General features: G+C 34.8%; 1 protein-coding gene across 1 annotated transcript in view; it reads left to right on the plus strand.

The window, feature by feature from the left end:
* TTC21B (tetratricopeptide repeat domain 21B) overlaps window positions 1–25,042 on the plus strand; it is a 41,736-nt gene extending 16,694 nt beyond the window's left edge. The window contains exons 15-29 of the mRNA XM_068948749.1: window positions 355–593; window positions 904–976; window positions 2,054–2,164; window positions 4,637–4,775; window positions 6,605–6,711; window positions 8,917–9,105; window positions 12,824–12,934; window positions 14,072–14,153; window positions 14,946–15,096; window positions 15,590–15,751; window positions 16,152–16,347; window positions 17,018–17,242; window positions 20,113–20,233; window positions 22,653–22,720; window positions 23,709–25,042. Coding sequence (XP_068804850.1) covers window positions 355–593; window positions 904–976; window positions 2,054–2,164; window positions 4,637–4,775; window positions 6,605–6,711; window positions 8,917–9,105; window positions 12,824–12,934; window positions 14,072–14,153; window positions 14,946–15,096; window positions 15,590–15,751; window positions 16,152–16,347; window positions 17,018–17,242; window positions 20,113–20,233; window positions 22,653–22,720; window positions 23,709–23,786 — 2,052 coding nt within the window. The 3' untranslated portion in view covers window positions 23,787–25,042. The remainder of the gene's footprint in view (window positions 1–354; window positions 594–903; window positions 977–2,053; window positions 2,165–4,636; window positions 4,776–6,604; window positions 6,712–8,916; window positions 9,106–12,823; window positions 12,935–14,071; window positions 14,154–14,945; window positions 15,097–15,589; window positions 15,752–16,151; window positions 16,348–17,017; window positions 17,243–20,112; window positions 20,234–22,652; window positions 22,721–23,708) is intronic.
* Window positions 25,043–25,950: the final 908 nt, after the last annotated feature.

Genomic DNA, 25,950 nt, shown 5'->3' on the forward strand with positions numbered 1-25,950 from the left:
GAGGTTATCTAGTCTTGCCTCCTGCTCAAGGCAAGGCCAATTAGAGCAGCCTTCTCTAGGCATTGTCCAGTTGAATTTTGAGTGTCTCCATGGATATATGCAACAGAAACGTTTATCTACATTTTTTCTGATAATTCATATTACATAACTTTCATTTACAAAACCCACAGAAAAATAACACGTTTCTACTTTTTAGATGTTTTACAGCAAAATAAATGGGGACACTGTGGTTTGATTTCTTGGTTTCTTTTTGTTTGTATGGTGCCCACAGTCATCTCTCTGCTTACATTGTCTTTATTTATGGCTGTTGAACAATAAGAAGTACCTTAACCCTATTGGTTTTATTATTTGCAGCACGAAGCTGCTATAGTACTGCAAGATGCCATTAATGAATTTTCTGGAACTCCTGAGGAACTAAGGGTTGTAATTGCGAATGCAGATCTGGCACTCGCTCAAGGAGATGTTGAACAAGCATTAACTATGCTGAGAAATATTGCACCTGAACAGCCTTACTTTGTACAAGCTAAAGAAAAAATGGCACACATTTATCTTCAGTGCAGAAAAGATAAGAAGTTATATGCTGGCTGCTATAGGTAAAAGTTTGTCTTGTGTGTATATATGTTGTTTTCCTAGATGTTAAATGCTAGCATTTACTAGCTTCTGTTTTACTTTTCTCCTAAAATAAGTCAGAAATACTTACTCAGGTGACCTAATGAATGAATTTAAATAGTGTTGTAACATTCAAAGCAGTAATTGGAGTTTGCTTTTGAAAGATATCTCATATTTTTAATATTTTTTTCCTTTCTTAAGGAAAAAAGCCTCTAGCGGATAACTGTCCTACTTTCTTTAAGTATCGATACTGACATGTTAAATAATGATGAAGGTTCTGTCTTGTGTTTCCAGAGACCTGGTAGAAAAGCTGCCAAGTGCTCGTACTTTTCTCCTTCTTGGTGATGCATACATGAATATTCAAGAGGTAAATATTTGCTAGAGATGAGTAGAATGATTGAGTTGTGGTCAAAAGTCATGCACTGACAAGTTGAGACTATGAAGCATACTCTTATCAATAGGTAATTAGCAAACAAAATATGCCTAAGGATGTAGAAATATTTTTTTACTTGCTACAAATATAAGTTTTATATTCAAAGAAAAAGATACTGAAAATGCATTTCTTGTAATAACTGAGCAGTGGCAAGTCAAGGAGAGAATTTTATCCTGAATACTCCTTTAACCATAAGACTAATTATAAATCTGAAATGACCGTGAAATCTAATTCAGAAAGAAGTTGGAGATGTTTAGAAGAGTCATGAAGCCTTAGAATATATCTAGTTAAATTAGTTCATATATTGAAAGTTATATTTCAAGCTCGGTTGGTCTTAAATTATTGAATTCCTTTTATATTTTTTTCAGTTCATCAAGAAAGCAAGGATGTCATTCAGTACTTGTAGAAGAGGCAGTGCAGTGAGGTAGACAAGAATTTGAAAGATACTCATTTGAGTTCAGATTCTGAAAGAGTAGGTTGGGTTGGGGCACACAACTAATAGTTTAGTTGACTCTTCTAGCTTTGGGAGCAGTAGGTGATTAACGATTATTTGGGTATTAATGTTTGTGTGTGTTTTTCTCCTTAATGGAGAATAAGGCAAAAGGGAATTTTGGTGCTAGATATCTCTACTATAACAGAGCTGAAAGAGAGAAAAGGATGATCTTCCAACACAGTAAAAAGTTTGCACGTGCTTTATGATTTAGTCTAGTGAACTGTGAAGTTGTAGAGGAATTGCAATGGAAAACAAATCTAAGGTTAATTCGAACTTATTTGTTTGCCAGATCCTCTGCACGTTCTGCTTTAACATGAAAAGGTATATTAAAATGGGCTTTAGCTCTTACGCTTTCTTCAGTCTTGTAGCGATCGTTCTTCTCTCAGACGTATTGAAGCTAATGAACAGCTAGTACTGGAATTCATTCTTGGTGGTATCGATACATGCGATTTTGTTTTCTTCATAAAACTTTTTATCTTAATTTTTGAATTCTGTGTTTCTGTCTGCTACTTTTCAAGCCTGATGAAGCCATAGAAGTCTATGAGCAGGCCTTAAAGAAAAATCCAAAAGATCCAGCTTTAGCAAGTAAAATTGGAAAAGCTCTAGTCAAAACACATAACTACTCAAAGGTGTGTAATAAATATTGCATTAGACTAATCAGGTATTGTGCCCATTGTTGTCAATATGTGAGTTTTGCCTGCTTTTTATTTTGTTTTATTTTCAGGTTGGGTAGAAAGAAGCATTTTACTTTACAACACTCATGATCTTGAGAGTAATTTTGAAGTATCTTGCCGAAGACAATTTCATGACTTTCTCTTTCCCTGTACTGTGTATTTTAGGACAGCCTAGAAAGGGAGCAGGGCTATAATGCTAAGGGAAGAGCGTGACGTAGCCTTAGTGCTTACGTACAGGAATTGAGAACTTGGGGTTTTCATGTCTTGTTTTTATCTCTCTGAGCCCTCTAATACCATGTTGTTAAATAGTCTCCATGGTGCCAAAAAGACTTAACATTTTTTGTGCTCACAGTATTTTGCGTGTGTGCTGTGAAAGAACCTGAGAATTTTCTTTTTTTTTTTTTGGATGAAGCCAACATCTTTTCCTGCTGACATACTTTCTTCCATACAAGCGGCTTTGGCATGGGCTGATAGACATTTTCAGATTGCAGAGAAATCAGTGTCTTGTTCCTGTCTTTCAATACCTGCTTTTCTTTCCCTGTTCACATATATTGAAATAACAAACATAAAACGGGTACAGAGAGTGCTTGAACTTCCTGTGACCAGACCCAAGCAGTGACTGAGGAATTCTCTCACATAGAAATCTCATTGCCAGTTTCTCTGTTATCAAAACAATTGTGAAACATTCAATGTTTTGTTCCAGGAAAGGTACAAGTTTGATATTTTTCATGTATAACCTGGTTCTTGCACACACACAATTTTAATCTTTCTGATATGCAGCATGATCAGTCAATTGCACTGTCACTGCTAATAGCTGTATGTTAACAGATACAGTTCTGGTGAATAGATTTTTGCAGAACATCTTCAGACACTAGTAGCGCTGTGTTCAGGTATGACAGCTGAGTCTATGTTATTCCTAGTGCATGCAACAAGAAGTGAACTGAAGCGTGGTGTGCATTCTAACTTGGGTTTGTGAGCCTGTATTGCCAGGTGCAGGAAACATGCAGCCACATGTATTATCAGCAGCCTCCCACTACCATCTGCCATTAGGGATAATGAGAGCTAGGTGCCAGTAATCTTCAAAACAAGGGTAACAACTTGCGTTTGTAACAGACATGCAGTGGATACCTGTTCAGGCCTGCACTCAAAACTGAGGTTAAATAGTTCTCCGTTGACCCAGTCATGTTACATCTCCTAGCCTTAACGTTGGCTAGAAGAGTAGGAATAGAGGCTTTTAACTTAAAAACAGGAAATTTTGGGGGGCGGGGGGACACTTACAGGAGCAAGTGATGTTATCTGGGCAGCCTCAACTGTTAGAGGGTATGTCCAGATTGCGTTGCATATTTAGAAGAAGTGGAATATTCATTTGCTTCTGTTTAGGTCAGTATTACAAGCAGCTCAGTGCATCATTTCTGGCTTGCTCACTGATACCTCAGGCTTCTTGGGGCATAAACTAATATACAGTGAGAACATATATTGTGCATGTTTGAGCATATTCTATTTTAAAGCAATAAAAGTTAATAAAACATTTACATCTCCGAAATGACTTTGAATTTTTTCAACACAATTCCGGTTCTGGTTTTCCTTTGAAGTAGTGAAGTCAGTGTTTTCAAATGAATACTTCCAGTAGCCAGAGGTTGTAGCTGATACTTTCATCTTGAAAGTAGCATATTCATAGCTACTTGAGAAGTCCAGAAGATATTGAAATAAATAAGACAAAAATTAGAAATACCTGTAAACAAGAGATTTTCTTTTTTTGTTGTTGTTTTGTAGCTACTGCAATGAAACCTAAAGCAACATCTGATTTTAAGACTCTTTAAGTTATTGTTACGGACTTTTTTTAAATCTATGGTAATAAGCTGTTGAGCTAAAACACTGCCTTTTTCTTGAGTAAATACTTTTACATTTTTTCGTACACTGTAGTTTTTTATATTTTAAAATATGAAGAGACTAGAGAGAACTCTTTCTGTTAGGTTATAACTGGTTTCTTTTTCAACCTTTTCATGACATCTCTCATCTTTATATTTTACAGGTAGACTTAGGTTCGGGAAGATACTTGTCCTTGGAATTCAAGTTCTGTTTTACTGTTTACCAATCTGACTGAACTTGTACAGTTTTGTCAACCAATAAAAGTGTAGTTGAATCAGCAATGATCTTTTCAAAATAGAATGTGATAATATCATTAGGTTTTGTTAATGCATATTTACCAAAATGTGGGCTCTAGTTATTCTTTGTCTTTAATTTGGTATTTCTAAATTTTTTGGAAGCCTGAGCTTGCAACTAAGTGCCATTCTTTTAATACAATATTTATTTGAGAATAATTGGTTACAATAGGAGTGAGAAAAGTAGATATGTCATTAAATATCTATCTAGGTAGCAAGGTGGTTGTCTTTAAAAACTCTTGGGTTTTTTGTTTATTCCTTTTAGGCAATCAGTTACTATGAGGCTGCGTTGAGAAGTGGTCAGCAGAATTTCCTTTGCTATGATTTGGCTGAGCTTTTAATGAAATTGAAGCAGTATGAAAAGGCAGAAAAAGTACTTCAGCAAGCTTTAGATCATGAGCCTGGTACGAATGTCATTAATTTTCAACAAAACACTGAATTGCTGCTGTTCTCTGTATTTTCTGTGTGACTATAGGGAGTAAACAATTTCAGTGTAAACGTTTTATTTGAGCTGTAAACTGCATGTAACTTAAGTGAAAAGTAGAATACTCTAAACTTCCTTCTTATTTAAATGTGCTTTTGTTGGGACTTTTAGACTTCGGGCATCTTTGATACATAGCGTAGCACAGTAGATACAATAGCAGAGCTCCAAGAGGGCAAGATTCTTTCTCTTCCTTGCTGACCGGAGTTCTGGTTCTGAATTGATCGAGTATAGATGAGTCATTGCTGCAGCTGGGGACAGTTGTTCAGGTGTTAAATGCTGCTCAGTATCCTTCAGGGAAAAGAAGCTAAGCTAGATTCAGGTATCTGTTAGGATCCCAGTCTCCATGGTCGGAATATGCAATTACGAGGCTAAAACTTCTGAACTCTTTTTCCTTATTTTTGTTAAAAGACCATAAAGTATTATGAAGTGTTTATTGTGAGCAATTGAGCACTTAATTAAGGGAGTCTTTTTGCAGGGCGTTAATTCTAATATTTGTTAGTTCTTGTAGATACTTGAATAGAGAAACAGAAATAGTGTTGTAAAGTCTTGTTACCAATCCCTGTGGTAAGCTTTTCTTATGTCACTGTTTTACTTCCCTGCACAGTTTGAAAGATCAGTGTTTCTTTTTTCTGTATTGTTTTCTTCTTTATTCTCAAAAAAAATCAAACCACTGTTCTAAAGTCTTATTCCTGTCTTAGCTGAGCTCTTTTGTGGCTCTGGCTACTCTAATAATCATACTCACGACTACATTTGATTTCTTAGTAAAGGTAAACTAGCAGTGAATACACCTTGCCCCATGCACTTTAAAATCTTTTCTTCCATCTCATAATGAAGCAAAAAGTACACGTCAGTGTTAATTGGTTTCTTTTTTTCTTGTGGAGTCTGTATGTGTCTCTATTGGTGAGTTTTATTGGGTGAAGTACAGAAAGTTAACCATCTTTTGTACAACTTCAGAACTATATGTCTTTTGGAAAAGAAAAATGAAATGGAAGAAATGTACTGGAGGGAATCATTTAATGTGGTTTGATACCTGGGCTAATCTCTGATTTAAAATATTCTGACACAATGACAACTCCTTAAAGACAGTTTACTAAGAGTTATAGCTCAATACCTTAATGTTTTTTAAAATACATAGATTTTGGTGGTGTTTAAGTAGGTAATTGCGTTCAAGATATTACTTTGTCAATAGGTTAGTTTTAATACAAACCAGAGGAGAACTTGTATTTTTCAAAGACTATTGTATGCATATATATTTTAACCACTATCAAAAGTCGCTTGCTGCTTTTTGATTAGATACTAAAATAACTGCTCCCTTTCATGTCTCTTTCTCAGACTCTAGCCAAAGAAAAGTAGTTTGAGGTCTGACTAGAAACTTCATGATGCTATTTTATGCTTTTTGGGTACAGTGCCACTGTCATCGAATTGGTTTGGACTTTACTTCTGTTGTCCATTTAAATCAAAAGCCTTTGTCTCATATATTTCTGAGACATAGACAGACTAATGTATGCTTTTTTTAATGCATCTTCAACATCTTTCTGCCTCAAATCTCACTTTGCGTTCATGGATCGTGTAATGCTTACTCCTTCTATTACCGATAACTCAAAGCATAGACTCAAATCACAATCCTAAACATTTAAAATGTGAGTTGCAAACTTTTCATTTAAACTTTTGACTGGAGCTTCATGGTTCTTTGAATTTCCCAGGTTCAGTTCTTGAAAGAATCATGCTTGTTTAATGTTATTCTTACAGTTAATGAATTGTCTTCTCTGATGGAAGATGGACGTCACCAGGCTCTTCTGGCCAAAATTTACAGCAAAATGGAGAAGAATGATGAAGCTATTGTTTCCTTACAACAGGTAAAGAGAGGAAAAAAAACTTAGAAAAGCTTGTATTGTCTTCACAAAACTCTTTGTGACCAGTATCATCCAAATTTCAGATTAGAATTTTAGGTACCACTGGAAGCCTGTATTCATGGTCTAAGTGCATTTGTGTGTTGAGCGTAGTTTAAACAACTGTGAAGGCATTTAGCTTACATAGCCTTAGCTCAGAACTGAAGACTATTCAGAGTAATCTGGGACAGCTTTCAATAGATGCCTGTTGCCTTGTGGTATCCTTAGTTTTTGTGCTGTTTGTGTGTTTTCTTTTTTCCTCTCTAAAGAGCAAATATAATAATATTCTACTCTACAATTAACAGACCTTATTATCTTTCAGAATGAGGCTTGAAAGGAGCAAAACTGGAAGCTAGAAATAATTTTATCTATTTAAAAGATAATTTCTCAACACATGAACACTAAATGTGTTCAGGATTTTTTTTTTTCCTAAATTGTTTTATGGAAAGCTAAGGAAGATGTTGTGTCAGTACGTTTGCTCTTCCATTATACCTTAACTCTGTTACACAAACAAAAGCCTTGGTAACATCTGACCTTCAAGAAGAGTCAATCACATAAATTGGTTAGAAAGATAATCGTACATAAGAAATAAAATCATGTATTCAATTGTTTTATCATCTAGCCTTGTTATTTAACAAATGTTTCTAAATCTCTACTTCTCTTTTTTCATATAACTCACTTTTCTTTCTCAAAGTTGACCTTTTTTCCCATTCCATTGAGCCATTCCAAATTTTCCTCCAAAGCAGTCCCACTCTTATTCTTGTCTTTACTTCAGTTCTTTCAGGTTTCCTTTCTGTCACATGTTCTTAAATAATTTTGTTTCTCTCTCCTTTTTCTTTTATCACTGTTTTTGTTACTGAACTTACAACCGTCCTTCCGTGTATCCACTCTTTGAAGTCTTTTTGCTGCTGCTTCACCATTATTGCCGCATTGATTTCTACAAAAACACCTGTATTCTGATTATTTCAGTAGGACTAACAGCACAATCATGTTATTACTTCTTTTGTTAAATAACATTCTTCCTCTTTTTTTATTTGCATTTTTGCTGAGTTTTCTGTGCTTAATAAAGGAATTTGAGCCCTTGAAGTCTTGTTTATCCACCTAATCAAAAGCTTTAATTTTTCTAAAAATTAGAAAAGAAAAAAGGCGTTATATAGCACTTTTGTTGAATAATTTTGATGTTATGAAGTAATTTGAGAAAAAACAAGTTATTAACAGGAACTTATGGACGTGATGAAGAAATAATTCTAAGCAAAACTGTAAGGTTTGCGTACGAAAGCATTGCTTTTCTCTTTAATAACTGTACTTTGTTCAGTGATGTCCTAGGCCAGCATTGTTGTTATTGCAACTCTGCTAGTTAAAAATTGGAGCATAACCATTCAATTTGGGGAAGACCTTAGATATAGGTAATGCAAGACAAAAAATGGAAGCGATATAGACCAATAAAAATGTGACATTTTAATTGAAATTAATGCATTTGCCCTAAATATTACTAAATTTTAACTAATCCGTATAATCACAAGAGTGATTTCAGTTTTAATCAAGTCTCACTACTGCTATTGCTGCAGAGACAGAGGTTGAAAGACAGTCCTTCGACTCATTTACCTTTGGTACTGAGATCTTTTCCCTAATAAAAATTAAGGAAATTCATACACATATTTGCCTGAGGGATTTTGTTCCTGCCAACCTTTTCATCCAGTAGGCAAGGGGTAAATTGGAACCCTCCCTGGCATTCTTGTTTTAATGCCGTGTTCTTACATATCACAACATGTATGGTTACCTCAAAATAACATTGTATGAAGTGTAGATTTGGGAGTGGGAAGTATTACATTGGCATATAGTTGTGATAAGGAGTATTTTAGAAAAAAGAATATTAGGGTTCTGTCTCTTTGGAAGTGTTAAACACTAGATTGCTTTTGAGTGTGTTCTTAGTGTGGCTTTTGGGGGGACAAGGCAATTTGACATGGTTTTTGAAAGGGGGATTTTGGGGGTTTTTTATTTTGTTTTGCTGACTTTCTTTGTTTTGTGAAGCAGGGATGTTTTTATCTACTTTTTTGTTATTTGGGGGTTCTAGCTATAAAATGCACAGGAGAATTTGCGTTTATAGGCTTGTAACACTCATTTCATTGACAAATTTTGACGAGTCATTCTTTGTTCTTTTCCCTCTACTAGGCTCGGGAGTTACAAGCCAGAGTACTTAAACGAGCTCAAATAGAACAGCTGGATGTAGTTCCTGCACAGAAACAGTTAGCAGCTGAAATTTGTGCTGAGATAGCAAAACTTTCTACAGCCCAGCGAAACTATGAAAAAGCAATTAAATTTTACAAAGAAGCTCTTGTTCACTGTGAAACCGATAACAAGGTCTGTCCTCCCACTGACTATTTTACATTGCTTTTCATTCCATCGTGATAGCTAAAATATACTTCCATGCTGTGGATAATTGGAAAAATATATATTGGAGTTCTCTGCTTTATGATATACATAAAGTTTTTGTATTTGTTTCTCCCTTGAAGCTGCTGCTTTTCCTTGTTTGTTTTGATAAAATAGTTTTATTTACTACCCATTCCTGTGTGTTTACACAAATTTTTGATTCAAATGGCCCTCTGCATTCACTCTGCATTGTCCATTAGATCATATAGTGCATCTGTCTTCGTGCTCTAGTGGAGGACACGTAGAGTGGAGTAGGGAAATAGCAGAGATTGTGCCAGTCCTGCTTGTTTCCTGTGGTCTGGAATGAAGTCCCAGTGTCATCAGTCAATTCAGATGGTTTCTTTCCCTCTTCTGCTTATGTTTTAGCAGTTTTAAACTTCTAATTGTACTTGGTAGGACTCTGGTTTTAATAACTTGCTCTTGTTCAGCAGTGATTACTGTGTGACTTCTCTCTTCCCTGAACTGTCTTTTTCCCACAAATCTGCCTGTTGATAATGGCTGGTAAATTTGAGCTTATTTTTATCCCCTCTTCCTTCTTCCCCTTAAACAGTCCTGTGCTCTAGAAATAGCAGAAGGAGAAGGGAAAGGCTGAGAAACTTAGTGAGCACCATTTATCAGAACCAAAAATAAGTGCCAACCTCAGGGTTTCTTAGATTAAAAATTTATTTTTATCAAACTTACTTCCAGTATGTTGTAGCCTAAGTGTATGTGAAGACTTCTTCTTTTGCCTCTTATTTTCTTGTTGCACAGCTGTCAGTTCACCAGCTGCTAAATAATCAGCATGTCACCTGGTTTTAGTACTTAATGCTCATGCCTTGTGCTCTCAAGAATCTAGGTCTTTTCCAGAGCTACTGCTTCAGGATCTTTGAGACAGGCTTTCTTCAAGGCAACTTGCAAGAAGGATAAAGGAAAAAAAAAAATTGGGAGAGGGAATAAAATATCCTTAAAATCCTCAAAGGAGGCAGATTTCCTCCTCCTACCATTAAAAGCTAGGAGACTGCCTGTCCTAATACAGGTACAGCTATGGCTTCTGTGGTATACAGTCCTAGTAATTTGGTATCAAAGCATAGATCTTTTCTTCATACCAGCATTGAAATACCAGCATGGTATTTCCCTTCAATTCTGGCCCAAACCTCGCAACTGAGAGATTCCCTTTGTTGCAATGTATGTTATGCACTGATGTTGTACTTTTTTTTTTTTTCGCTTTAATCCTTTCTCACTAACAACATGAAATACAATGACATCTTATTTGAGAAATCTTGTTCCCTGTTTAGAGTACTGAAAGCAAAAACTGTTACCAACAGCTAGAATAAATGAATCATCCCTCTCTTCCTGTAGTTGCAGTAGATTAGAACTTGTTTTCTTCCCTTCATTTTAAAAACCATTGCTAGTACAAGGTCTGAATTGAGTGCTTATATTATTGTAGAATTTAAATCTGAGTTGTTAATTACATACCCCTATGAAGACATGAAAAAATGGGCTACTTTCCTTAATTATACATGGAAGAACTGGAAATTCCCTTGTCTGATACAATCTATACCTTCATCCTGGACTTGAGCCAATGAATTGACATGTATTAACCAAATTATTCAGTTGAGGAGAGTGCAACCCACATTAAACTTTTTTTTTTTTTTTTCCTTCTCCAGATAGTTAGACTTTTAGGTAATACCCTGGAGTCCTTGTTCCTCTTACAAATAAGAGGTAATGCAGTTTGCAAATGCAGACTTGGATTGACATGAGTATCATTTCACAATATCATTGTTGGGGGTGGAGGGGTGTGGATTGGACTGAAGATTTAGATACCACTTCCAGTCACTAGGATCCAGTATAGATGTCCAGTTTTCTTGGATTTCTTCCCCTGCTCCAAGCGGGAAGTGTCTTAACTAGAATACTGATTTTTTTTCCCTCCAGTCTTCTACTGGTATGCATATAGGAACAGTGGCTTGAAGAAAGTTTTCATGCTGGTTCCATAATTAAAGTTCTTACATATGTGCTATATCCATATGCTTGCCATTCCTTGCTCACTTGCATTCCTGTCGTGGAATTATATAGCATATATTTGAATAAGTAAATAATACAGTCATAAGCAAAACATGAATTTTGCAGAGCCCAGTATTTTCTTGCCATGCACCCATCCATGGTCATAATTTTTAAGGTTATGCATGTATCTACTTCTGTGGCGAAATGTACGCAAGAATTAACGCATTCCAAAGAACTCCAGGGGCTATATTATAAACCTTGGGTTTTTTGTTTGTTCTGTTTTCTGAAGGCAATTCTGTGATTATAGTGTGAGATGCATGTGTGCATTATTTAAATAGAAGCTTGAAAAAAGCTGTGAAGGTATGAAGCTATGTTCCCCTGTATGCCTTGTTTGTTCTTTTCTTGCAGATTTGCTTTGTTTTAACCTTTTTGCCCTTTTCCTGTGAGCAGTGAGTAAGGTTTTAATGTATTTATAGGAGAGCTAATAAAGAGGGAAAGGTTGAGGGAAGTTCTTGTTCTTCTGTAGCTGAATTTTGGATAACCTGAGACTTGTAATCAGTTGCCTTGACAAAATAGCCAGGCAGATGTTGTACTGATCTGTATTAAAGAGATGTCCAATATTAGAATTTATCTTGGTTAATATTAAATCCATTGAAGTATGCTAATGGCAATATATTCTGGACTTTCAGTACAGAGTTAACTAAATTCTTTTTGTTCCTGCTGATTATTTGGTAGCCTTTGGGGATGTCAGTTGCTTACTTCGCTATTCTGTAAAACAAGAATTATATTGGCTACCTTAATAATTGTGGAAAATAGACTAGTAGATAATACACAGAAAACAGTTAAATACTATGCAAATAACCTTATGCTGAACAGGATGTTCAAAATACAATTTCCATTCAGAAGTGCCTTTCACAAGTGTAACAAGGGAGAATTGAGATGCAATTATAAATACTTCCTTTTTAAAAACAAAATAAAAAAAGCTTTTAAAATTAACCAGGAGTGATAATGCTTACCATTTTGCCTACTGCCAATTTTACTTTGTAGATGCTTTTTAGCTCCCTTTTGCTTCAGTGGCAGCTGAATTAAATCTGTGGTAACTGGTGTTTACAAACTTTTCTAGGATTTTATTCAGAATGATGGAACTTCAGTCTTAACAATGCATATTTATGCAAATTTCAGTTTGTTAATATCAATAGTGCAGTTGCTTCTCAGAAATGGATCCACACATAGTCTTAATAGGTTTGAAAATGCAAATAAGAAAACTGCTGGAATTTGCTTATACTCTAATACTAGTCAATAAATGTTGGTGAGATATTTGCCTCTATTGATGCGAGGCAAATGTAACTTGCAGTTACACTTTTTTTTTCCAAGTGAATTATTTTTACTGTAGGTAAGGCTGCTATTTTAGAGCAATACTGAGCATCTGTTTTCAATATACCTCCTAAATATCCCTCTAAAGCAGAAATTTATCAATTTTACAGGTGAGGTAATGGAAATAAGTGAAACTACTTGGCCAAGAATCCACAGCAAATAGCAGAGAAAGCTGTTGCTTTAGAAGAAAGGAAAATTGTACTTGACAGTCTCAAATCTCAAGTTAACACTCTTAAAAACTGAATGAGCCTTCTTGAATCTTTGAATTACCTACGGTTAAATATTTTCTCTACAGGCAATGTTGGAACTTGCACGTTTATATCTTGCACAAGATGATAGTGATGCCTGTCAACACCAGTGTTCGTTACTACTGAAAAATGACCAAGATAATGAAGCAGCTACGATGGTAATGTACTTTTTTTATTAATTCTGTATCAGAAGTTTTGATTTTTTTTTGAGATATATATGCTGTCTAAATGTGATGGGACCATAAATATTACTCTCCTATTCTCCTGTTTATGCAAGAACATATTCTCCTCTTCATGCTTGATAATGATTCAATATGGACTTTCTAGCAACAATAACCTTCCTTTTATCTCAATGCAGAAAGTGTGCTAAAAATACCAGTAGAGGAAGAAATAGTAGTTATAAGATGGACTAAGACATGGCTTAATGTATATACTTTTAACAGTTACCTAATGGTCTGAGGAAAAGTTATTTTTCCATGCATAGTAATACTGAATCAAACATCTAAAAAGAATTTCAGTACTAGCTTCACATTTCCACAGGAACTATGTACTTTGATTTTTACATCTTTATAGAATCATAGTTAATTGTGTTCCTACTTAACTGTTTTTAATCACAGAACTCTGTGATTCAACTACACAATCTGCATGTTTTGTGTACTTTTTTCCTTAAAAAACAACTCAGTAGGCTAAAAATAATTTTGCTTCTTATGTGCTAAAGCAGCAGTTGCTAAGACAAGAAAACTTATTCTCTCACAACAGTCTAGGTAACATCTGGAATTTATCCTAGTATGGTACAGGGATAGGGTAATATTAAGTTAATATATCGTATTAAATTTACTCTTAGCTACCTCTCAGTGGAGAGAAACTGAAATTACATAATTTGGTTTACCTCCACTACTGAAGTGGGCTATAGTCTTTCTTTTTCCCTAACTTTAAACTAAATTTGCTTTTCTATATGCTTAATCTGCATTTCTGGGAAGTAAAAACAAGAATAAATATATTCAATTAAAAGCAAAATATATTACAGCTGTACATTAAAAGGTCTTATTTTCTAATTTCTACTCTAAGTGAAAAATAGAGAAGAGAACCTGTACCTACTCATTATTATGTGTGTCTGTGTGCATAGTGTGCTTATTCTCCAGAGAACAATCACAAAAAATGAACTCAGTTACTTCTTGCACAGTTCCTGGAACACTTTAAAACTATCGTTTCAGCTTGTAGTTTTAAAGAAGCAGAGTTCATCATAAAACACCATTTGTAATGTTTTGTTTTCTCTAAATGGATCACTACTGTAGATGATGGCTGATATCATGTTCAGGAAGCAAGATTATGAACAAGCTGTCTTTCATTTCCAGCAGCTCCTAGAACGCAAGCCAGGTGAATATTTAGTAGTGATACCTTTAATTTTTTCTGATACATAAGTCTAATGAGCTAGAAGCATGCGTATCTTCAAAAAACAAACAAACAAAAAGTTTTGTATGATTAAAAAGTGCTGTATGATTAAAAAGATTAAAACAGGTATATTTTAGACCACTGTATATTAAAAATGTGTGTAATATATATGATATATATATATATTAAAAATATAGCTATTGTAGGGGAAGATGTGAAGATTACCTTGCTGCAGTGTAAATTACTGTTTCTAGGAGAAATAATGTATATTGCTTACTTAAAGCCAAATATAGCTACAGGGTTATTTAATTGCAACTGTAAAGCACTTTCTCTTGTGCTTAAGAAATCAAAGTGCATGCACACAAACCTAGCATTTCATTTCAAGATTAACACAAGAAACTTGAATCTGACAGGATAAAGTTTCTTTGAGCTATTTGCAAATTATGAGAAAGAAAAAGTTATTGAAGTGTAATAAAATAATACTGTAATGAACGTAAAGCTTTCTATTGGACTTTATGTGAAGGAAGTTGTGAGTATACAGCAAATGTTTTTGGGTGTTTCTGAAAGTGAAGTACAATTATACTTATCTTTTACAGCTTTTTTTAGTAGTATTGCGAGTATCACTTGTTACCTTCATTTTGTATCTGTGGTCATTTTGTAATACGTCTTATGTGTTACACCTTTATTTTAGTATCTGAAAAACAAGATTCTTCATTTCTAAATCTATTAATACTGCAAATAACTGGAATTACAATGTCCTGATTATTGTATATTTAGATAATTATGCAACTCTTTCACGACTAATTGATCTGTTAAGAAGAGCTGGGAAGCTAGAAGAAGTCCCAAGATTTCTTTTAATGGCTGAGAAACATTCTTCCAGAACAAAACTTGAACCAGGCTTTCACTACTGCAAAGGGCTATATCTGTGGTACTTGCAATTATAATTAAGATAAGGTTTATTTGATTATGTAATACATGTATAAAGTAACTTTCTTGTTGTCTGTTATTGTTCAAAGGTGCTACTTATATTCTGTTAAGTACTATAGCACTACTTTCCTAACTGCTTTAGATACTAGAATTTTAGGAAAGGTTTCCTCATCTCCTTTTCAATGAGCAACTTTTGAAAGTGAAGCTATTCATTTCATCTGTCTTGCATACATCTTTCATGTTTGTTGTTTGTTGAAAGGGATATTCTTGCTGATTTAATAATGTAATAACATTACTTATTTTCAATTAGAATTTCTCAGACCTTTTTGGCTGCAAAAACATGTAAATCACAATAGTGTGCGTGTTATTCAAAACTTGTGTTTCCAGTATGTGCAAGATGTGATTTGTTTTTTAAATGCTTGGGTTTCTTCTTGGGTGGGGTTGGGGGGATGGAGTTTACTTGCTGGTGCTTAAATGTTTTAACCTCCATTTAGGTATACAGGTGAACCAAATGACGCACTCCGACATTTTAATAAAGCTCGAAAGGACAGTGACTGGGGACAGAATGCTGTTTATAACATGATTGAAATTTGTTTGAACCCCGATAATGAAACTGTAGGGGGTGAAGTTTTTGAAAATTTAGATGCTGACATAGGGTAAGTGAATGAAGTAAATACTGCTTGTGTTCTTCAGTTCCCCTGCTCTGCCCTTAATAACGCGACATATGTGAAGGGCTAGAAATTAAATTCATCTAGTGCTTTGCCTATTTACCTACTATACTATGAGAGACTATCCTGAACTATGAAAGAAATTTGTCGGATTCCAAACAGAAAATAAAGAGGATTTTATCTGGAATTCTAGTCACTTGCAAGATTAAAAGCCTGCCTTTGTAGATGGATTGGAATTGTCTTTGTTACAGAAGAGAATCAATGTGGAGTACCTGTATAACAGATGTATGTTGTACAAAATATGTGCCTTTAGCATGGAGTCTGTAATAACTCATAATTTGGTATATTATAAAAAAAGGTTTTTTTTACACTTTCTTTCTGATAATAGTAATTCAACAGAGAAGCAGGAGTCTGTGCAGTTGGCAGTGAGAACAGCAGAAAATCTGCTCAAAGAACTCAAGCCGCAGACTGTTCAGGGTCACATTCAGTTGCGAATCATGGAAAATTATTGTCTCATGGCAACCAAACAGAAATCAAATGTTGAACGAGCACTGAACACTTTCACTGAAATCGTAGTGGCTGAGGTTGGTATATTTGTCTCATCCGTTAGTATATCTGTCTCATCCTCCTCGTTGTCCTGCCTCACACCTATTACGGTTATTTAACTAATCTCACAGTTTACATTCAGAAATACTATGATGTATCTTAATAACAGTGGTTCTAAGGTTTTTATTTTTCCCATTAAAGAGTATTTTATTTCAAGTTGGTAAAAACGATTTACTGAAGTAAGATCTTTTACAAGTTTTCCATTGAATTGCGAACTTAAACTATATGCCAACCTTGCCACCATTATTAAAATGGGAATTGTTTTTTTGGCTCCGGTTATTGGGTCTATTGTTTTCTAATTTCCAGTCTTTGCCAACAGCATGTCTGATAAGTTAATGCAGTGCCTTCATTCTGAAAGCATAAACAACTTGGTATAAGCTGCCTTCATGTATTTTATTGACAATTTAACAGAATTTAGATTCCAGTGCAAAGTTATCCATCTGTGTAAAAGGTGATGATGGGAGAAGGGATCTGGCTTTTCCTTCTTGGAAGACATTTTTTTAATTTACTACATTAATCCTATTCACAGCACAACCCTGAAGAGATGTGCAAGCTAACTTTCTGATGCCCAGTGAAAGTCTTGCTTAGAAAACTTTTTTTCTTAAAGCGATAACAAAAAAACCTCTAGCAGCTTGCTTTTTATTGCAGAAAGATCATATACCAGCACTTTTGGGAATGGCCACAGCTTACATGATCTTAAAACAGACTCCACGAGCCCGAAATCAGTTAAAACGAATTTCAAAAATGAATTGGAATCCCATCGATGCAGAGGAGTTTGAAAAGAGTTGGCTTCTGCTTGCTGATATATATATTCAATCTGCAAAATATGATATGGCAGGTGAATTATTAAAACGATGCCTTCGTCATAACAGGGTAAGTGACTACGTATTAAAAACAACCTTCCGTTATAATTCATTTGAATGTTTAATTTTCCTCTGAAATATGCTTGCACGATGTGTATTTTTCCAACTGCCTAGTATTTAACTTATTGAGCAGAAGTAACCAAAGCAAACTAGGAATCCAGCATTTTGCTTTGGAGGACAGAAAACAAATCTGTCTGTAAATGCTTCTTAGTCATTTTTATTCATATTCTGTAACCAATTTATGCAAATCTTAGCTGTGGTGATACTACAGTCTGAAGGTGTTTATGGAATGTTGGAGATGCATTTCACGGAGTCTTGTAAAAGCTGTTGAAAATGTAGCCATATAAATTGTGGACACTTGCTCCATTTATTGCGGGATAAATGCAATCTTGATAGCTTTAAATATATTTTTAAACATTTAAGTTTATAAGCGTTATTTTATAAGCCTGCTACTATGCAAGATTTTTTTTTTAATAAGGCCTGTATTAATTCTCTGCTGTGAAGTTATTTTGTAAATTGACTTAGGACAAGTTCTAATGTTTTACCTCAGGATTTCTGAGCAGGCAAATTACAAAATACTCTGCTTTGACTACAGGAACAGGATCTTAGCTGTTTTACTTGTTTCCCATTTTTGTGAAAAAATAATCACATGTTTATTTCTAAATACACATTTCACTTTCATTCAAGTATGATGCATGTAATGGTCTAAGGCCTCTGCAGATGCTATGCTAAGGTTCAGAATACTGTTTCTGTTGCATAGGTTTGATTTAGATAAGAACCTGATGCTATATATTTCTCTTTCCTAATTAGTCAGCATAGAAGGTAAAGTTTCTCCTTCTGGAACCTCCATGAGAGGTAGACTTTTTCAGACTGGTGTTCTTTTTATTTTTACACATAAAATTAAGAGGAACCGCAGATCTTGACATAAGGGTGTCATGTACTTCTGCTGAGCTGCCCCTTAAAATAAGATGTATTTGGCTTCATTTTTCAGAAAATGGTTTTGAATTTAGTTAAGAAAAAATTCAAACTATGAGGACAGTTGTCTGGCTGACCAAGGGAAGCTGTAAAATCCATATCATTGCAGGGTAGATAAATATGTCATCTTTCAAAAGAAGACATATCTCAAAATAGATGATCTGTTGGTCATGTCTATACCACAAATGACATCCTGCTGCAGAAATATCTATGCAGCTCCAAAAGCATTGTCTGCATCAGGCTACCAAATTTGTTTTCTCCTAAAAGGTTTGAGATACCTGAAGTACTTACATAAACAAGCTCTGGATAATAGTAGGGAGGATAGCAAATTAGAAATCTGTAACTCGCACAGCACAGCGAAGATGCTGCTTTTTCTTCAGCTTGCATGCAAAGGAGGAAGCCAGGCAGGAATCATACTGCATGATTAGATGTTGAATGTTTTACAGGTTAAAATACATATGTATGTGTATGTGTGTGTGTGTGTGTGTATATATATATATATATTTTTTTTTTTTTTCCTAATTCACTAGCAGGTATTTTCCATGTCATTCTCCAAGTTAGAGGATTTGATTAGGTTGAGAGAACACATATAGATGAATTAATGTTTAGGACTGTTTTTAGCAATCAGAAATGAATGATGTGGATATATATTCAATGTCAAGTAAATATGTTAAGTGAAGATTGTATAAAAGCCTAATATCATGTAATACGGGTTTGTTTTCATTTAAAAGGCTTAGAATTGGTTTAGTCCATGAACCATATCTCAATCTAGTGAGAGCCCAATGAGCGGGTTTTTTCTGTGAAATTGGGATTGCTTACTGGCTACTCTTCCTGGATTTTGAGCTCCACCCCCAAATTTATCACAAATGAGAGAGATTATAGGGAATACATTATCCTGGTCCTCCAGGCACTCTGTTTACCCCAATATGCTGTGATTTGGGACTTCTCATCAGTAGACTTCCTAATTGGGAATGGCAAAGTTAAAGATGGAATGTAATTCCATCTTTAAGATAAATGCATATCAGCATTTATCTTTGCTCTGCTGTGTGATAAACTAGGTGCATATTTTAATGACAGCTTCATGTTTTGCCTTGAAAATATTTGGCCTATTGGCAACATCATGTAAACTTGTAAGCTTATAAGCTGTTCAAACTAAGACTTCAAAGTAATTTGCATTTTTACTTATTTTATAATTTTTTTCCTGCTTTATATACTTAATACAAGATTTCTGCATGATTTTTTTTCCTGAATGCAGAAAGATTTTTAATATGGAATTAAATTGATTTATGTGTATGTGTAATGTAGTCAAAGTTAATGGTTTCACGTAGTGCTTGATACTTTTTGGAACTTGCTTTTCAGTTGCTTGTAACTTGCCAGTTGCAATTATTCAAGATGAAATATTTAATAGTTGATGTTCTCTTCGGGATATTTTTGTCTTTGTTTGCTTTAAATGGAAAATTATAATGCCAAGCGTCTTCCAAAAATAAAGCTAAGAAAAAACTTCTGTCTTAAGAAATAGTGAAACAGAACAATATCTGTGGAAGATCTAATACTTTCAGACTGGACTAGAAACGTGGCTGCCATATAGGATTATTACTATTGAGAGGTATCTACTGGGCTTCTGGAGGCTCTAAACGTTTTTGGAAGATTAATTGTATCCTCTGTGAAGAACTTTGGACTTACTCTGGACTTACTCAGATTAATTTAGAAAATCACTGTGCAGAATTCCATACAGCTGATTTGTATTACTGGTATTTTAAATAAAGAATATCATGTCATGGACTTTAGCACAAGTATTGTTTATGCTTTCTAGTTGTACAGATTTAAAGTGTTTAAGCAGTTAGGCTGTCAGTACTATATGAGCTTCTCTAAATAAAACTTTGAGTGAATATTTATATTTTGCAGTCATGCTGCAAGGCTTATGAATACATGGGATACATAATGGAAAAAGAACAAGCATATAAGGATGCAGCAATAAATTATGAGATGGCCTGGAAATATGGAAACCAAACGAATCCAACAATAGGTATGTTTATAAAGTCTACACTTATGATTTTTGGCAATACAGTAGGAATGAAACAGCCACCTTTTATTGGAAAGACTGCATTTAATTTTCCATAGAAGTGTAGAGTATGTTTACTGGTTGTCTTCCCATAAAAACCTTAAATGTTTAAAGGTCCATTTAACTGTCGCTTGGAGAGCCCTCCTGGCAAGAGATAGCAATTTTATAATACTTAAGAAGTTTCCAGTTACTCTTTTAGTAGGCTTCCCCACAAGGTTTGGTTTGGAATCGTTTTATGGTTTACTGTCTTTGTAAACAACTTATATACTGACGGTAAGTACAGTTTTCATTTTGAATGTGTTTATAGGAATACAGTATGTACTATCACATACTATAACTTTTTTAGTACTTACATATCATATGGTGGCAGCTCATTGATTTAACTATTTTGTTTTGATAATCAGACAAACATCTTTCTATATCGATATGGGTGTGTATGAGTAAGGATTTTAAAATGAATTATTTAAATATGTTTTATCTTTGATTTAAAGTTGATGCTTAACTGAAAGCTTGGGACACTATTAAAGTTTCATTTCAGATGGTCAATTTAAGTCTATATGTCATATTTTTAGACTGTTTAATATAGGAAACCCTTTAAAACCTGCACATAGGATAAAATCCCCTTCCTTACTCAGTCCCCATGGTCTATCTCTAGGTCCCAAGGATAGCAGTTTCCCCAACTTCTGTTCCCAGTTTTGGGATAATTTTTTGAGATAGACTTTTGCTTATAAAAATACATACGTCTTGCGATCTGGTGGGGGCTTTTGGTTTTTTGGGGAGGTGCGTTAGGGTGAGACAACTTTGAGTGTCAACTGAAGCACCAGTGCTTTTTAACAAGATTATAATTGTCATGCCTATGCACTGTCATACCTGTTGTCTTTCTAGCTGCAGCTTCTGGATGCTGCCATGATTTGGGTTCACGATTATATCTGGTATGCTCTGTAGAATAAAGGAATAGGTTAATGGAATAGTTTGTTAATGGAACTGAATGTTTTTGTTCGTTAGCTCCTGCTTTTGTAATGCAGTTAGTTATAGTAATGGACAGGCATGGATGTATTGCGAAAACTGGGGAAGATCCTGCATTTGCTGGGTCACAAAATGAAGAGAGTGAAAGCGGAAATAAGACTCAAATGTCAAAACAGAAATAAAAAGGACTGTTAGAAATCTGATTCAGTTTATATGGAAAAATCTCCAGATTTCTAAGTAAGAGCTTGGATGCAGTAATTTTAATAGCAAATAGTCTTATCCAATGACCCGTGGATGTTTTGGCTAAGATCTTACAATTATTGTTCAAATAAATACAATAATACAATAATACAAGTTTAATAGCAAAGGTACTTTTTATAACAAAAAGGTGTGGTAATTTCTCGACTCTGTAGCAAACAGAAGTTAAAACTTTTTTTGCTGTATTGAAACCCTCCTGAGTCAGAATTGAGCAAAAATACAATATCTGATTGTCATTTGGTGTCTGCATAAGAGAATGCCTTAGCAAAGTGAAAATCTATAGCGATCTTGCATACGAAAAAAGTAAAGGTCAAATTGAAGACACTCTGTGCTCCTTCTTTTCCATTTTTGTGTACAGCATTCTGAGATTTAGAATTGCCATGCATTAAAACTAAAATGATTAAAGCAGAAAAAATTGGGGCTGTCAAGTTAAAACTGTATAAACTGGTCTCAGATCTCTCTTACTCACTTGCTAGAGAAGAGTAGATTTTAAAGTGAAAGGTTTGAGGTTTCAAACTCCGTTTTACCAATTTTTGGAAACAACATATTTGTAACTGCTTTCCTAGTCCTGATCTCTGTCCATGCTCATGTATTTCAGCTTATACCTATTACCCTGAAAGTCAGTGTGCCATGTTGCTGTGGGACTTAGCATGTCATTTTTTTTAATGTAGGGTCTGCTGACAGTGAAATAAAGTAGCATTTTAATTCCCTAGTTTGTTATTGCTAACCTGATATTTTTCCATTTTTGTCCTTTATTAAAGGAATTGCTGTTGTGTGTGTGGCTTCCCCTCTCCTTCCCCTGCCCCCCCCCCCCCCCCCCGAGGAACAGTGTGTTGTACAGCACAATGTATGTGTAGAGTACTGCAGTACGTGAATGAGGACAACCTTTAGGTGTTCTCTCTAGTAACACGTACTCATTGGAATAATGGCTCCTTTTGATCCAAACATAACTATTAGGGTAAAAGATTTTTATTTACTACTTAAAGTGAGTTTAAGAAGAACAGAAATTTTGATCTTTACAGGTCTGGGTGAAAGAATACTGGAAAACAATTGTATTAATTTTGGAAACATCACATTCAAATTCATTTTGTCCACTGTATGTTTTCATTAGTTAATACAAAAACAGTAATTGTTGCCTTTTTTTTCCTGCTACTTACAGGATACAAGCTGGCTTTCAATTACCTGAAAGGAAAGAGATATGTTGATGCCATTGATGTTTGTCATAAGGTAAAATTTTTATATTAATATTATCTTAATATTCTCTCTACTATGGTGACTCTTTCATGTACTGTTTCTTTTTGTTGACTTTAAAATTTATAAAATATACAGCTTAACAACAGAAAGATGTCTAGCTTAATAAGCTTGAATTAACTATCCTCTATATAATTAACCTGCTTTACCCTGGGCTCTCTGGCCAACAGATAAATGAAGGGGGGGTGGAGGGAAAGTGGCTGGATATCTTATGTGGGGTCCTATCCAAGTGGCAACTCCTTTTGGCCCTGCGGTTGCAAGTTGGTAAATGATACAGAAACGTAGCAGAAGAAGTTGATCAACTCTTAGTATCAGAAGACACTGGTAGGAAGTAACTTCCAGTACTTTCTTTGCATGGTCCAAACATATAGAGCAGATAAAGAATAAGGGAAAGGGGTTTAGTTACACAAATAGAGTGAACATTAAGATAATGAAATTTAAATATTTTTCCTTTTTGTGGGGAAATGGAGAGACCTGGAGTGGATAAATGGAATTGAAGAATAAGGAAGAAGAGGGAACTGAAGGGCAAGAAGAAAACGTGGGTGGGGTTCAGCAAGAAAGAGCCTACGGGAGTGGAAACATAAGAATAAAATAGTTTATTGTTAAAGAGAAAGTACACTTAAAATTTCAGCAGCGCCTCTGGAGATAGCTCTTCTGAATGCATGTTTAAAACCACCTAGAAGCTTTAGCTCTTGACGGCTACATTTTTCCCACCAAGGTCCATAGGGGCAGAGTGGAAGGGAAGCGGTGTCTCTTTGACACATCTGTTCCTGACCTCTGTGCGCAGTAGTCTCTAGCTACAGTTAAATATTGGTGTATTTCTAAACAAATTGGTCATAGTGAGTTTTATAATGTGTAAACTCAGTGATGAGAATAACCAACTACAGTATTCTTTCCTTTTAAACACAGAACTCTCTACATTTGTGTATGTTTTGGGTGTTTGGTTTTTCTTGTCTTTTGACAGGTCCTTGAAGCACACCCAAACTATCCAAAGATCAGAAAGGAAATACTTGACAAGGCCCGTGCATCATTAAGAACTTGAATTTTGTTTGTATGGCTCATTGATTTGTGTGTATGCATTTGTGTAATCTGACTTTGGAAATCATGGATGAGATACTGCAGTGACAGAAGGCACATCAGCACAGAAGAAGTGAAAATATGATGAAATTAAATTGTATTAGAGATCTGGATTATTTTCAAGAAAGAAAAAGTATGCAGCCCTGAGAGGAATTTTATTTTTATTCGGCAAAAAAGTCTTTTGTACACAAGGATTTAATATATTAATATCAAAAAGTGTGTTCATTATAATTTTTGAAGTTAGGAATTGTGGGTGTTCTTGTTATTTTAATAGACATTTTAATAGACAGTATCTTTATACATAAATAACTAGTTCCGTAATACTCTCACGTGTGAGATGAAGTGTCATCCAAAAATAAAAATAACAGACGTAAAGGCCACGAACATTTCTGTAGAATAATACCTAAGTATATCTTAGATAAAATGATTTACTCACAGCTGGGGCACTAGTGAGTTATGTACTGTAAGTGCTTTAAAAATCTTTTTTTCAAAAATTTCGTATATATTCTACACTGTATAATAAGTAAACTACACTTCTCTGTATTTTTAAGAAAAACTTTAAATAAAATAACATAATTTCATATAGAAGTACATATGGCAGTCTCTTTTCAGAGAAACAGAACAGAGGAGATTGCGCGCACTGCACTGTCTTTATTCCTTTGAATCCTAGCCTTAACGTTTTAAAGCAAATGCCTAATAACTCATTGTTCTTTGTCCTCAAAACAACAGCCTATCCTTATTACTGTAAGTTCTTCATTTATTATTAAGATGCTGGATTGCAGTCCTAGCAAATCACTTATTCGGAATAACAGTGTGATCTTTATATTATTACTCTGGGTGTATTTCTGAAGTGTGTGTGTGTGTGTGGCTTTTTTAACATACTTTTAAGCATGCTTTATTTTTTAATGTTGAAAAATTAGTTATATAGTTGTCTCAATGAAAACTTTTTTTAAAAAAAAATCTAGTATTAAAATCATCTCTTGTAAATATTCAGTGAAGCGTTTTAAAGTTTCTCTAAGCTTTCTTGTGCAGCAGCTGTTTCCTAATTGGGAACTGGTTATTGTCTATCAGTCACTCATTTGTCAGATTTCAATGAGAAATGTATATCGCTTTTCATTTTGGAGCCTTTAGACTTTAAACATTACATGTGCAGAAAATGGAGTTGTATGTGCAGAAACTATCACTAGTCTCGTTTAACCCATATAAAACATCTTTCTGGAGAAACTGTTTTAATTAGAGGATTATGATCTTGTCTTATGTGCATAATATACTTGTGGATCCTTAAGGGAGCAATAGCATGTCATAAGTGAATGAGATGAAGGAGAAGGATTTTTTTTTTTGGTCATCTTTGGAAAAAACAAATCAAACATACTTCGAAGAGCACATTATGTATTTGTAAAAATTAGATTTTGGGCATGAAAAGAGAGTTCTTAAAATTAGCGATTATTTTCTTTAACCAATTCCAGTTTCCTCCTTAGGTAATTTTAGCTTTTTATGTTAACATTTGGCATTATGTAAAGTCATTTTCATTTCATTTTTTTTAATGACAACTCAATGTCAAGGGTACAAAAGGGAGCTAGTTTAAAATCGTATCTAATCTTGCCTGTCAATAACTGGGTACTGTATCTTGGGTATCTTAATAGCCTAGTTTGCATAACATCTCATTCTGTTCAGGAATGATGCTACCTCGGAGAGGGGAGATCCAGCCTCTGCATTTCAGTTGCTGTTGAGCTATTGGTAAACTAACATAAAATTAATAGAAATTACAGGTATCAGATGTGTAACAGCTGTATGGGTTTTGTACGAAAATCAGAGTTGGAAAAAGACGCAAATAAGCCCCTCTCCTTCCCCAAGAACCTTGAAACCTATGCTGCAGCCTCTTCCCTTCTGTCTGGGCACTGGCAATCAGCGTGGGCGTAACTCGGAAGCAGGCACAATACAGGCTCCCTGTTTTTTGCCAGGTAGCAAAGCAACATGGTAGAGCTCTGAGGCAAAAGTAGGTTTTTAGGAGACCGGGAAGAAACTGGGGGTGTGATGGTGGAGTGAGACGCATAGAAGGATCAGAAAAATAATGAGGGTGGGGGAAACGATAAGGGATCTGAGCTATAGGAGTCATTAGGCTACAAATC

This window comes from Struthio camelus, chromosome 6 (assembly GCF_040807025.1).
Source record: "Struthio camelus isolate bStrCam1 chromosome 6, bStrCam1.hap1, whole genome shotgun sequence".
NCBI classification, from domain to species: domain Eukaryota; kingdom Metazoa; phylum Chordata; class Aves; order Struthioniformes; family Struthionidae; genus Struthio; species Struthio camelus.